Raw genomic sequence first — 11,795 nt, 5'->3', positions numbered from 1 at the left:
AAAACAGATGGCAGGCCACATTTGGTCCAAAGGCTATAATTTGCCAACTCTTGATCTAAATGAGTAGTAAGCCTTTATAATTTTTACTCTTAAGTCTCACTCATTTTTCTTTCTTTTTCCTTTTTCCACAAACTACTCATATATAATTATATTTTTCCTTTAGTAAGGAGGATTGAATTTGTTCTTTATATCCAACTGCTTTAAATGCAACAATGTTATATACGAATGCCGGTAACCATAAGCCACTCTTAGAAATCACCAAGCAACCATTCACATTGCCTTATTTAACACACTACCCAAAACATTTAAGATCCCTTCAACCTATATGCCATACTGGAAACACAAACAAAGCTGCCCCTTTCACATCCAAGCCATGGTAGGTTGAAAAGTAGATTCTGCTTTACCAAATTTTAGACAATTAGAAGAGTAATGAAATGAAAAGAGTAATGAAAAACCTGTTAGTAGGTTTTAAATACAATTTCAATGTCTCGCAATTTACAAAGAAAGAAATTGAAAATACCCAACAAAAACTAGATAAAACGTAAACGCAGCATTTCTTTGAGGTAATGAGGTAAGATGAAGTAAGAAAAAAAAAATAGAAAAAGAAGGCTAACTTTGACCAGATGAAATGGGGAAAGGCCACTCTAATGCCACCCATTTTTCGTTGTTCTCTGCTCACAAAGATGCATTTATTCCCTAGGAATTTATGGAGGGCCAAATGTGCCGTGTCATTCTTTGCACTTTAAGCAAGTACTTTCATTTTCACAAGCCACAAATGGACTGAGGAGACCTGGCCGATGCTGCCTTCTACATGGCACTGTTTTAACATTTTCACTGCATGTTGACCTCATATATTTACAGTCCTCAATTCAATAGGCCCGGTAAGATGTGGCAAGAAAAAAAAGAATCTGAGCTGTTTTGTATATTTTCTCTTTTTGGCACTTAAAGAGAAAATATCCCTGAGCAAGAAGTCAAAAGACCATAATTCTGATCCCTGATTTAAATCCCTGGCAGTATCAAGGAGTGGTTAGGAACAGGTGCCTGGGACCAGCAGACCCAATGTGACTCCTAGAGCAATGACCACATGCTCTGAATATCTGGATCAGACACATCACCGCTCTGGGCCTCGGCTTCCTAATCTGAAAGGAAGGAAACCACCTCTCATCCTAGAGTATTGTTGGAAGGATTAAATGGCACTCCCAGAAAAATGACTAGCCAGACTAACGTTCCTGAGTGCCCAGTATATGTTACATGTCCTCACTGTTTAATTTCTCTGAGCCTCAGTTTCCTCATAGGGTTACTGGCAGCATTAGAGGAAATCATTTAAATGGTATATGTTCTATAAAATACAAAGCCTCCTTCACATGTAAGGTATTAATTAATGTTCCCACCCAAGACACCAGGAGCTTAGTATAACTGAACTGTCTCAACTTCCCATTGCTGTAACTTGTAAAACACACTGAAGTATCCACAGTACAGTTGTTTGCCGGAATGTCTGACTACGGAGATTTTTTTTGTGGTGTACTGTTTCACCAAATGATGATGACAATAAATTAGGTCAGCTACCGAAAGAATATTTTTCCAAGAGCAGTCAGTCACACCTTGGGTGTGACAGGGTGATAAGGACAATAATCAGTCTCTCCCAGCGTAACCCCTGACATTCTTTCCATCCCGGGTGCCTCCCCCATACCCCTCTGCCCTGCCACTTTCTTTTCCCAGTCAGTTCCAAAATGCTGTGAGCCTAATGGCTCCCTGTTACTGTAAAAAGGAACCAATGACACTCATTAAAATCAATATGGGGTAAAACCTGAACCATTTCAACTTAGCATTGAGTGTTCAAACTTTAAAAAACATTAAAATTTAAAGATAAGGGGCAATGCTCCTCATGCCGCGCTCTGCTCTGCTTGCCTCACACGCCACCGGCGCCTGCCACAGCCACCATCCAGCAGCAGGTAGGGAAACGATGCTAGAGAACAGCAAAGGCTTTGACAGGTACCTGAAGGAAGCAGGATTAGGAATGACTCTGTGGAAAATAGGTGTCATGGCCAAATTAGATTGTGTCATCACTACTGATGGCGTAAACTTCACCATAAAAACTGAGAGCACGTTGAAGGCAACACAGTTTTCATGTAACCTGAGAGAAAAGTTTCAAGAAACCACAGCTGATGGCAGGAAAACTCAGACTTGTCTGAAACTTTATAAATGACGCATTGGTTCAACGTTAGGAATGGGATGGAAAGGAAAGCACAATAACAAGAAAATTGGAAGATGGGAAATTAGTGGTGGAATGTGTCATTAACAATGTCACCTGTACTCAGTAAAAATTCCATCCTCCTTCTGGACAGGAATTAGTTATAAGAATAAACAAGTTCAGTTCAATGAGCAAATCTCCACACTGCCTTTTTTTTTCATTATTGCGTTCAATTCTCTTTTACCACAAACATTTTACATGCAACTGTTTCCAAGTGTTAGTTTAATTAGGATCATCTCTTTGGTTAGTAAATAAATGTGTTTGTGCTAAAATAAATAAATAAATAAATAATAAAGATAAGGCAAATGATGCTAAATAAAAATGAATACATTTCTTATGTCATCAGAAGGTGAATAAAAATTATGAAATCCTGCTTTTGGATGCATTGTTAACCAGGGTCCAGAGAGAATGCTTTTCTGTTAGGATGCTTCATTGGCATCCATCCTGCACAGAGTGCTTGGAGAAAATGAAACTCAGAATAAACAAAATCTAAATCAAGTTGGCATCAGTCAATGAAAATTCCATGTAATCTTAAAAGATATATCATATTCAAAACTAAATGCTTACTCAGAAAAGAGGCATGAAGAAGAAGTATGCTGTCCCTAGGGTCTCCTCTTAATAATAAGAATAAGTGACAAGGCAGCCTTTAGAAGGAACACACAAACTGATGGCTTGGTGATCACAAATGATCAGGTGTGTGTGTGAAAACAGCAACAAAAGAAAAGTCACCAACAGCCAGAAATGCTTTATGCACTTAGGCAGAATTAATAATCATTTCCTCAGTCATATTCTCAGCCTGGTTGGACAGTTCCATCAGTATTTCATCAAACTCCACATATCCAAAGTCTTTCCTCAACCCCAGTACCTCCTGCTGATGGCTTGCCTGCCCACTGTCCCCTACATCAGTATCCTTCTAACTTATCTTTATGCCTTTAGTCCCTTCCTGTACAATCTACTACTAATTATCAATCTTTACTAACAATCTACTACTAACTATCTTTTCTGATCATGCCATTCTCCAGGGCAAATTCCTTCACAGGCTGCCCAGTGCCTACACAGTAAAGGCCAATCCCTTCTGTCGCATGCTCAGAGCCCTCAGTGACCTGACCTCAAACCATCTATCCAGCTTTATTTCCTTTTCCTCCTGACGGGTGAAGTTTCAGCTGCTCCAAACTCACTGTGCCCCAAACCCACCATAGTTCCCACCTCTAAGACTTGGCTCAGTCATCTCTTTTCCAACTGTACTTGTCCATCACCCCTGTGTGTTGAAATTCTTCCTGACTTTGAGTCAAGCTCAGTCATCAGCTCCCCTTCTTCTAAGCTGCACAGAATTTAAGTGCCATTTGTAGTCCTCCGGGTGCACCACCCCAAAAAGCAGTGGTGTGCAGTGGTACCAAGTGTATTCTCTAGAGCCCGACCTCCCATTATTGTGATCTTGGTTCTAGCACTTGCTGTGAGTGACTGAGAACAGTTACTTATCTCTTTGTGCTTCAGTTTCCTTATCTCTGTATGAGGATGATGACAGCAATATTTACTTAGTACAGTAACTGAGCACAGAATAAGCCTCAATAGGTGTGAGCTGTTTCTCTTATTGACCACTTGAATCCCTGAACAAGACCACAAATTTGCCAAGGATACTCACACAGCATCCTGCACATGACCGTTCAACATGTGTCCAACAATGTCCAACATACTTCGAAAAAATTGAAAGAAAACTTCCAATTAAGGTTATCCTCAAAGTTACTGCTCTACTCCCAACATAGAGCAATAGTAAACATAGAAGAACATGGCAGATGTATAATCATCATGAACTTTTCCAACACTGGTGAAAAAAAAAACACATAGCATCTCTCAAGGTATTTTTTAACTATTTTTTCATTTCTTCAAATACTTATTGAGCACATGCAGGCAATATTTGAGGCCTAGGAATACTGATGGAATGTACTGATCAGGTAAGAAACATACTTAATTAAAATAGGGAGAAATTGTTAGGTTCTATAATATATTTATAAAAAACAACTCTTAAAAAGGAAGTATGTAAACTGCTTATGTGGTCACTAGGGTTTAGGAATATTTTCTGTGATAAACTTTATTGGAAGAAAAAGAATGTATTGAATCTGTAGAGTCAGAATTAGAAATGCCTGCATGAGCAAAATCATGGCTCAACCAGCAAAATTGGAGACAAGCATGTGTTTAAAGAGAAAGAAGCTATATGTTTTCAGAGAGGAGGGACTAAGGTAGAGTTTAGAAGTGGAGGTTTGAGCCATCTGTAAGAGGTTTATAAGCTCAAGAACTTGCCTTGGTGGATCTCCCACTGGCCTGACAACCTGGATAAATAAATGAGAAGACCAAGAATTCATGTCCTCCTCCTCCCTGCTTCCCATTCCCCCACTCCTCACACATAGCATGGAAGGAAGCCCAGGTCAAGGCTCCTGGGGGCTGTACTTGTCCCAGGTTAATTGCGTTTTGGCCACGGATGACTTGAGTGCTCTTCTGCCCTTGCTACCAAAGAAAGGCAAGCTGCCCAAAGAGAGTAGCGTGAGAGATCAACAGGCATGGCAGCAGAACATCTTACAGTGCAATGAGTCCAAAGACTCCTGACTCTCTTCTAAGGACCAGCCAAGACTATATTAAGGAGAGTGAATCCAGGAGGATCCTCGTACATAAACCCACTTTTTATTTAAAGAGATCAGTAGTATTTTGGGCACTTGATTACCAAAACTTTTGCATGGAACAATATGTTCTTTGCAGAAAAAAACTAAAGAACGCAGTAAACTATTACTGCATCAAACAATGTCTTATCAAATTAACCTGTATCTGAAAGCATCAGACAGCACTAGTGAGTAATGCTGCATTTTAGCCAGCACTTCAGTTCCCATTAGCACATCAGTTGTAGTTCTTGAACAATCGTTTTGGTCTTCCAAATAAGTTGAGATCATAATCTTTCTGTTGTTGTTTCCTGCCAGGCAAAGAAGTAGTTTCGCCCTCAGCTTTTTCCAGACCACAGAAAGACAAGACACTAAAGCAACCCAACTCTCCCCAGGTGCAACTCCTGCCAACACGAAATCTCCCGAAACAATAGGCTAAACAAGGCCAGTATTCCATGAGATAGGGATTATATGAGGTGGGGTTTATAAAAATGGGGTTTGTTTTGGCCTATAAATGAATCATAAAACCACTAGCACTCCATTCCGCAGCATTACACCACCTAACCCCAACAGGGTCGAACTGTGCAAAATGAAAAAGAAATCAAGAACACACTGAACTTAAAACTTCAAGTACATTCTAAATCCTGTTTTAGATTAATTTAAATTAACAGAGGCCAGGCAACTTCCTTATTCAAACTGGGTTATTCTTACTGGTTTGATACCAAAAGCAATCAGCTACATTTTAAACACACACACACACACACACACACATACACCCCTCCCCTAACAGAAGAACATTCTAAAACTCAGTAGAGAATATGGAAATAGCTTACAATAAATTTTGCCTTCTAGAATAACTAATGGAGAAAATTACCTAGTTATTTGACCATGGGAAACAACTATTTGTATATTATTACATATTTTTCAGGTCACAAATTAAAAGCACAATTTTTATGTTCCAGAATAGCATTTTTCCAAAGAGTTTTACAAAGGACCCCAGTGCAACAAAAGAAAAGCAAGTAAAATATGTTTGAGGAGTCTGCCTTTCCTGGTCCCCATCTTGGAAATGACTGATACATATTTGAATATTGAGGAGTCTAAGGGGTCCTGCAGTAAACTCTAAGGAATCCAGCATTTTCTCAAGTTCATTGGTCCTACAGCCCTTTTTTTTTTATAACACATATCAACATTCCACAAAATGGTTGTTCTGTGGAGCACAGTTTGGGAAAGATTCTTCTAGAAAAGGGATAGAATGAAAAGGTCTAATAGCTGAGACTCTGGAGTCACCCTGATTTGAATACCAGCATCACCACTTGTTAGTTGTGGAACTTCGGGCAAGCTTCTTTATGTCATTTGTCCCTCAGTTATCCCAGGTAAAATGGGCAAAATAATACCGTTAGGCGTGGGTCTTTGCATACGACCGGAACAGTCCTCTGAGAGCCTCACATGGCAGGTTCCTTTTTGTCATTCAGATCTCACCCAATATAAAGTTGGCCCCACCAAGTCACTAGTTCTTCATCCTCTTCTTTACTTCATGATACTTCTGTTTAACTATTAAATTGTGTCTGCTTCACCCCAGTAACATACGAGCACCATGATGTCGAATGTTATCAGTTATCATTGCTCTATTCTAAAACAGATCCTCAGTAAATATCCATTCATTCAATGGATGGATGAATAGATGAATAAATGAAGTGGCTGTGAGAATTAAATCAATGTAAAGTATTCTTTATAATGCCTGACACATAAGAAGCAATCCAGATGCTGTTACAAAAACTTTTGATGAATGATTAAGTGGTTAATACACTCATAACTCTTATATTATAATTCTTACACTCATAATTCTTGTCTCTTTTTGCTGTATTGTATGTAAACATTTTATGGCATTTATTTAGAGGTGTGTAGGTAAATGGGCTTTTAGGTATAGGGCGGGGCAGCAGGAGAGTGTGAGTAGGCCCTGAAAGTAGTATTTTGCTGATGTTCATGGTGTAAATACTCCCACCACCACCAATTTCAAGCTACCAATGGTTTAAAAGCAGGTTCACAAAATTCCTAAAACTATAACAAATGACTCTCACAAGCCACTACAATCCTTCTCTTGGGAAAGGTCCTTTAAGGCCTCGAAGTCTTATTTATTGAGTTCAAGTTTAAATGACATTTTTACATAAAGACATCTTTCCCAAATTCTCCCTTCTTGATAAGCCAAGATAAGAGCTATCCACTGACCTTGGTCTGATGCTCAAGGAAAATAGCTGGATGTGCTGGGCTGCGTTTTCTGTACTACTCTCTGTGGGCCCTGAGGCTTATGTTTAAGGCTCTACACATGATCTATATCCATACCAGACCAGTGTGGGGATCAACTAATCTCATAAAACACAAGTTAAATTATATTTAGATTTATTTAAATACAGGCATCCACATAATAGAACCAAGGCACCATCTATTAAATGCCACCAAAGAGCAAAATCTAATAACAAACAGAAGAAGAGTAATTCTACTCTGACCACAAGATCCCAACATAGAGAGAAGGTCAATGCTGCAGATGGAGGTCTCTCTGGCATTACAGCCTTGCTATACGTGCAGCATGACCCACTGTTATCCAAAATAAAGAATCCGCTTTTTTCAACTACGGCAATCTACCAACCAGAGATTTGAGATAACAACCAATATTTCAAACTCCACAGTCACTCTACATTCAAGTGATAACATGCCAGTAATTACTGCTTCTCTTCTGTAAACTAAATGGAAAGTCTATGGAATAAGGCAGAAAGAGATTAGTTTCTGCTTCACTATATTAGCTATCTATTTCTGTGTAACAAATTACCCCAAATTTCAGCAGCTTAAAACAACACACATGTATTATCTCAAAGTTTCTGTGGATCAAGACACTAGGCATGACTTAGCTCAGTCCTCTGTTTCATAGTCTCTCACAAAGCTGCAATCAAGGTGTCAGCTCCGGGCCTGTCATCTCATCTGAAGGTTTGAATGGGGAAGGATCCACTTCCAAGCTAAGTGGTTGTAGGCAGTTTTCAGTTCTGTGTGAGTGAGGGTCTCACTTCCAGCACTGGATGTTGGCTGGAAGAGGGCCTCATTTCCTTACGACATGGACTTCTCCAACATGGCAGATTGCTTCATCGAAGCATGCAATTGGAGAAGGCAACAGGATTTTCTAACAAAATGGAAGGAAGTATTGACTTATATAACCTAATCATGGGAGTGTCATTGGCATCCATTACCTTTACTATATTCTATTGTTTAGAAGTAAATCGTTCAGCTTATACTCAAGGGATAGGGAATCTACAAGGGCATGAATTCTAAGAGACAGAGATCACTGGGGCCATATTGGAATACGGATGGGAAGATCAAGCCCAACAAAAAACCTCTTTAAGCATCTCAATATGAAATCAAGCTATGTAGTTTCCCAATCATGTTGCTCAGGTCGCATGAAAACAAAACAAGGGAGAGTGAGCATGGAGGCATGAAGTCTGAAGACACAAAATTGTGTTCAAACGTTCTGGGTGAATTCAATCTGCATCAGAGAAAACTCTTGGAAGCATCTGCATTAGTAAGTCCCAAAATGCAAGCAATTCTCCTGAGCAACAAAACAAGTGATTCACAAGAAGGGCTGCCCATAGAAGCAGGTATATGTGAAGAAATCTAATTTGGTCTGGAAGCAAATATCTTTGGGAATTTTTATGTATCACTGTAGCATATTTTGAAGATATACTTACATTTTATTGCTTCCTATTTTTTGTGAGATGTGTGTCTTCCACAGCATTTTGCCTACATGGTACTTTTGAGATCCACATCCACCATAGTGGCAAGAAACTACTGCAAAAATTTCAAACATTGGCTGTCACCCACATTTTTTTCTAATCTCTATCCAACCACATATTCTCAGATATCTCAGAATCCCAACATTCAATGGTGGTGGCAGGCCAGAGAGGCTGCCTCTGAAGGACTTCAAATGATTTATTCCGCTAAGTATAAAATGCATACTCAGAAACTCTGGAACACTGTCCTAGATAAATCTAAATGTAGACAAGGATTATCTTAAACCTAAATGTTCAAAACTGGTCTACACATTTTACCATTCTTTCCAGAAATACCCATATTCATTACTTTCTGCAAATTCCACCCCCAATTCAGCTATAAAAAATATTTAAGTTCATTGTTTTACTAACCTATTCATTTTGCTCCTTTAGAAATATGATTTTTGATAAGCACCTAAAACTTAAACAGTACTGTATTTAAAAGGCCCCAAAACAATGACCATCTGTGGGAAAACAATTCTAAGATGTAAACCATCTTAGAATTGACATGTGCTGCACACGCTTGGATTCTGAATACGTGTTAAATAATAACGGAACATATGTGTAGTGAGGCAGGAAAAGAAAACTGAATGCAAAATTACAGTTCAAAGGTGATAAGCAGACAGGAAAGCTAATAAAACAGACGACAAAGGGAATTTCATTAAGGCCATAAGAATCTTCCAACCTGTGAAAATAACTTGATAACATATTTTAACTGGTAAAATATGGCTTCAGGGAAATAGAGTGAATGTCCTTACCTCTCTAAGATGGATATTTTCCTTCTCTTTCTGGTCTAAAATCACTTCTAAGTGGCTGACTTGAGACTCAGCCTCTGCCATCCGTCGTGTCCGTTCATTGTCATCCTCAAGACTTTTGGACGGCAAGCCTTTACTTTGCAACATCTCAAGAAGCTTTTTAATTGACTCATCTCGAGCATTGAGAGTCTGTTTCTGCGTTTCGATTCTCAGCTCCATTTCCTCCAAAGTCTTCCTCAATAGGAACAGCTCCTTAGCCTGTCTGTCATGCTCAGCTTGCAGCCGCCGGAAGTTCTCCTCAGTCAGCTCAATGGTGAAATGCTCAGCTCCTCGGTTGCCACTCTCTTGCTGTAGGAGGTGGTTGAGGTCTCTCTGAGTTCGTAGCTCATCCTGAAGGGCCTGGATTGTCAACTGCAGGTGCTGTGATAAGAAAGACAGAGCAGGAGAGGAGAAAGAAGCGAAAAAGTCAATGAAAACGCCCAGTGCTATTTGCTGCTACCGCACTATGAAGATGGAATGTTAATCGTGAGGCCCACAGGGCCAGCCATCAAGTCCTCCAGGGTGACTTCAGAAGCATGGGACAGCACATGGAACAGGGAAAGTTAATTCAGTGATGCTTTCTGAATGTCTTAGGAGAAAAGAATGTACACATACACAAAAACAGTACATTAGTGTCAGTCACAAGGGAAATTACATGTCTACAGAGTTTTAATTTAGGAAGAGGAAAGGGTTAGAGGAAAACTTTCACAAACACCTTCTTTATGCCCACAATGCTCCAGACTCAGTATTCCTTGTTTCCTAAGGTATTCTTTATTCTAATATCCATTATTTTCCATGATAAATGCATGTCCATTTAAAAATGAAAATAATAGCATCCACTACAACTTGACACAAACAAGGACTTTATTTTTACAAATAAAGCTGTGAATAGGTTTAGTAAACAGGATTACTGCATCTGCAAGCAAAAGGGAACAAATGCAGACAGAGACAGACACACTCGAAACACATGGGGAAGTAAGACTGTGCAGAAAAAAAACAAACAAGCTGCAAAGAGTGGACAAACCTTGGTTCTTCTGGCATCCAGTAACTGAACAGCATGGGAAATGAAAAAAAAAAAATGAAGCAAAAAATCAACACAAAGAAAAGTCCAGTGCAAGCAAACAATATTTAACGGAAAAAACTTAACCAACACAAAGTACCTCCACAGAGTAAAAAAAAAAACAAAAGAAAAATAATTTCTTATTACAGCAAAGACCCATAAGCTACACAGAATATATAGTACTAAGGCTTGATAAACGTAATTTTTTTTAAATGTGAGGTTTATTCTACTTATTGTTTTCCTAAATCTCTGTGGCCCAGAAAGTCTTGGGTATATCACCAAGGAGAAAAGCACAATACTCCAGAAGCACCCAAATATTATTCTAGCTGACCATTTAACCAAAATCACAGTGAAAGCACTAGAGAAACAAAATAGTCACCAGTTGTGAGAAAAAAAAATACTTGCATTACAACAATTGAAATCAGCAACACCTTCCCCACAGGGCCAACCCCCAGGCTGGTCAGAGCACGCGGCCACAAGCCTGAAGGAATTTTTGTCCTAGGAGCAAACCAGGAAGCTTTCAAAACAGCGCTTATTTATTCAGTCACCAAACACATACTCCTGCCTGTGGACCAGACACAACACTAAGCAAAGGAATCAAGATGGACATAAGGTATAGCCCCTGCCCACAGGAAACACAAAATATTGTGAGGGATGGATAATCATGTCTCAGTTATATAAATACTGGAGCAGCCTACTTTGAAGACTTTCTGAAGTCCTACTAACATCCAAAGGTATGGAGACTAAGTATAACATACCCAGAAACTAGCACTGAGTAATGAATCATCTTGAGTAAACTCTTTATGGATACCCACTTCATCTTTCCATTTCTTTTGAAATTCCTAGAGAACAGGGAACAAGTATCTCTTTCTCATCTATGCCATAGTACCTCACAAGGTACTGACTGGGAGTAAGCAACTGGTATGTATTTAATGATGGTGATTTTGATTTATTTTTTTAAAATATAATGCATCCTTGTAAAGTGTAAAATTCAGTGCTTTTTAGTATATTTACAAAGTTGTATAACCCTCAACACAAAAAAAATTTCGAACAATTTCATCATCAAAAAAAAAAAAAGTGTAACATTTAGCAGTCACTCCCCATCCCCCTCCCTATCCGCAGGCTCTGGCAACCACTAATGTACTTTCTGTCTCTATGTATTTGCCTGTCCTGGACATTTCATATCAATAGAATCATGCAATAAATAGTTTCTTTCACTTAGCCTGTTTT

General features: G+C 39.0%; 1 protein-coding gene across 18 annotated transcripts in view; it reads right to left on the bottom strand.

The window, feature by feature from the left end:
- The window catches only part of ERC2 (ELKS/RAB6-interacting/CAST family member 2), a 907,956-nt gene that overhangs the window by 725,123 nt on the left and 171,038 nt on the right, over positions 1-11,795 (bottom strand). For all 18 annotated transcript variants that reach the window (XM_039867403.1, XM_039867394.1, XM_039867401.1 and 15 more), the window contains exon 3: positions 9,470-9,886. In XM_039867403.1, the coding sequence (XP_039723337.1) occupies positions 9,470-9,886 (417 nt within the window). The remainder of the gene's footprint in view (positions 1-9,469; positions 9,887-11,795) is intronic.

Source organism: Pteropus medius, unplaced genomic scaffold (assembly GCF_902729225.1).
Source record: "Pteropus medius unplaced genomic scaffold, Ma_sr-lr_union100, whole genome shotgun sequence".
NCBI lineage: Eukaryota > Metazoa > Chordata > Mammalia > Chiroptera > Pteropodidae > Pteropus > Pteropus medius.
The sequence above is the reverse complement of the archived record's forward strand: the minus strand, read 5'-3'. Positions and strand labels throughout refer to the sequence as shown.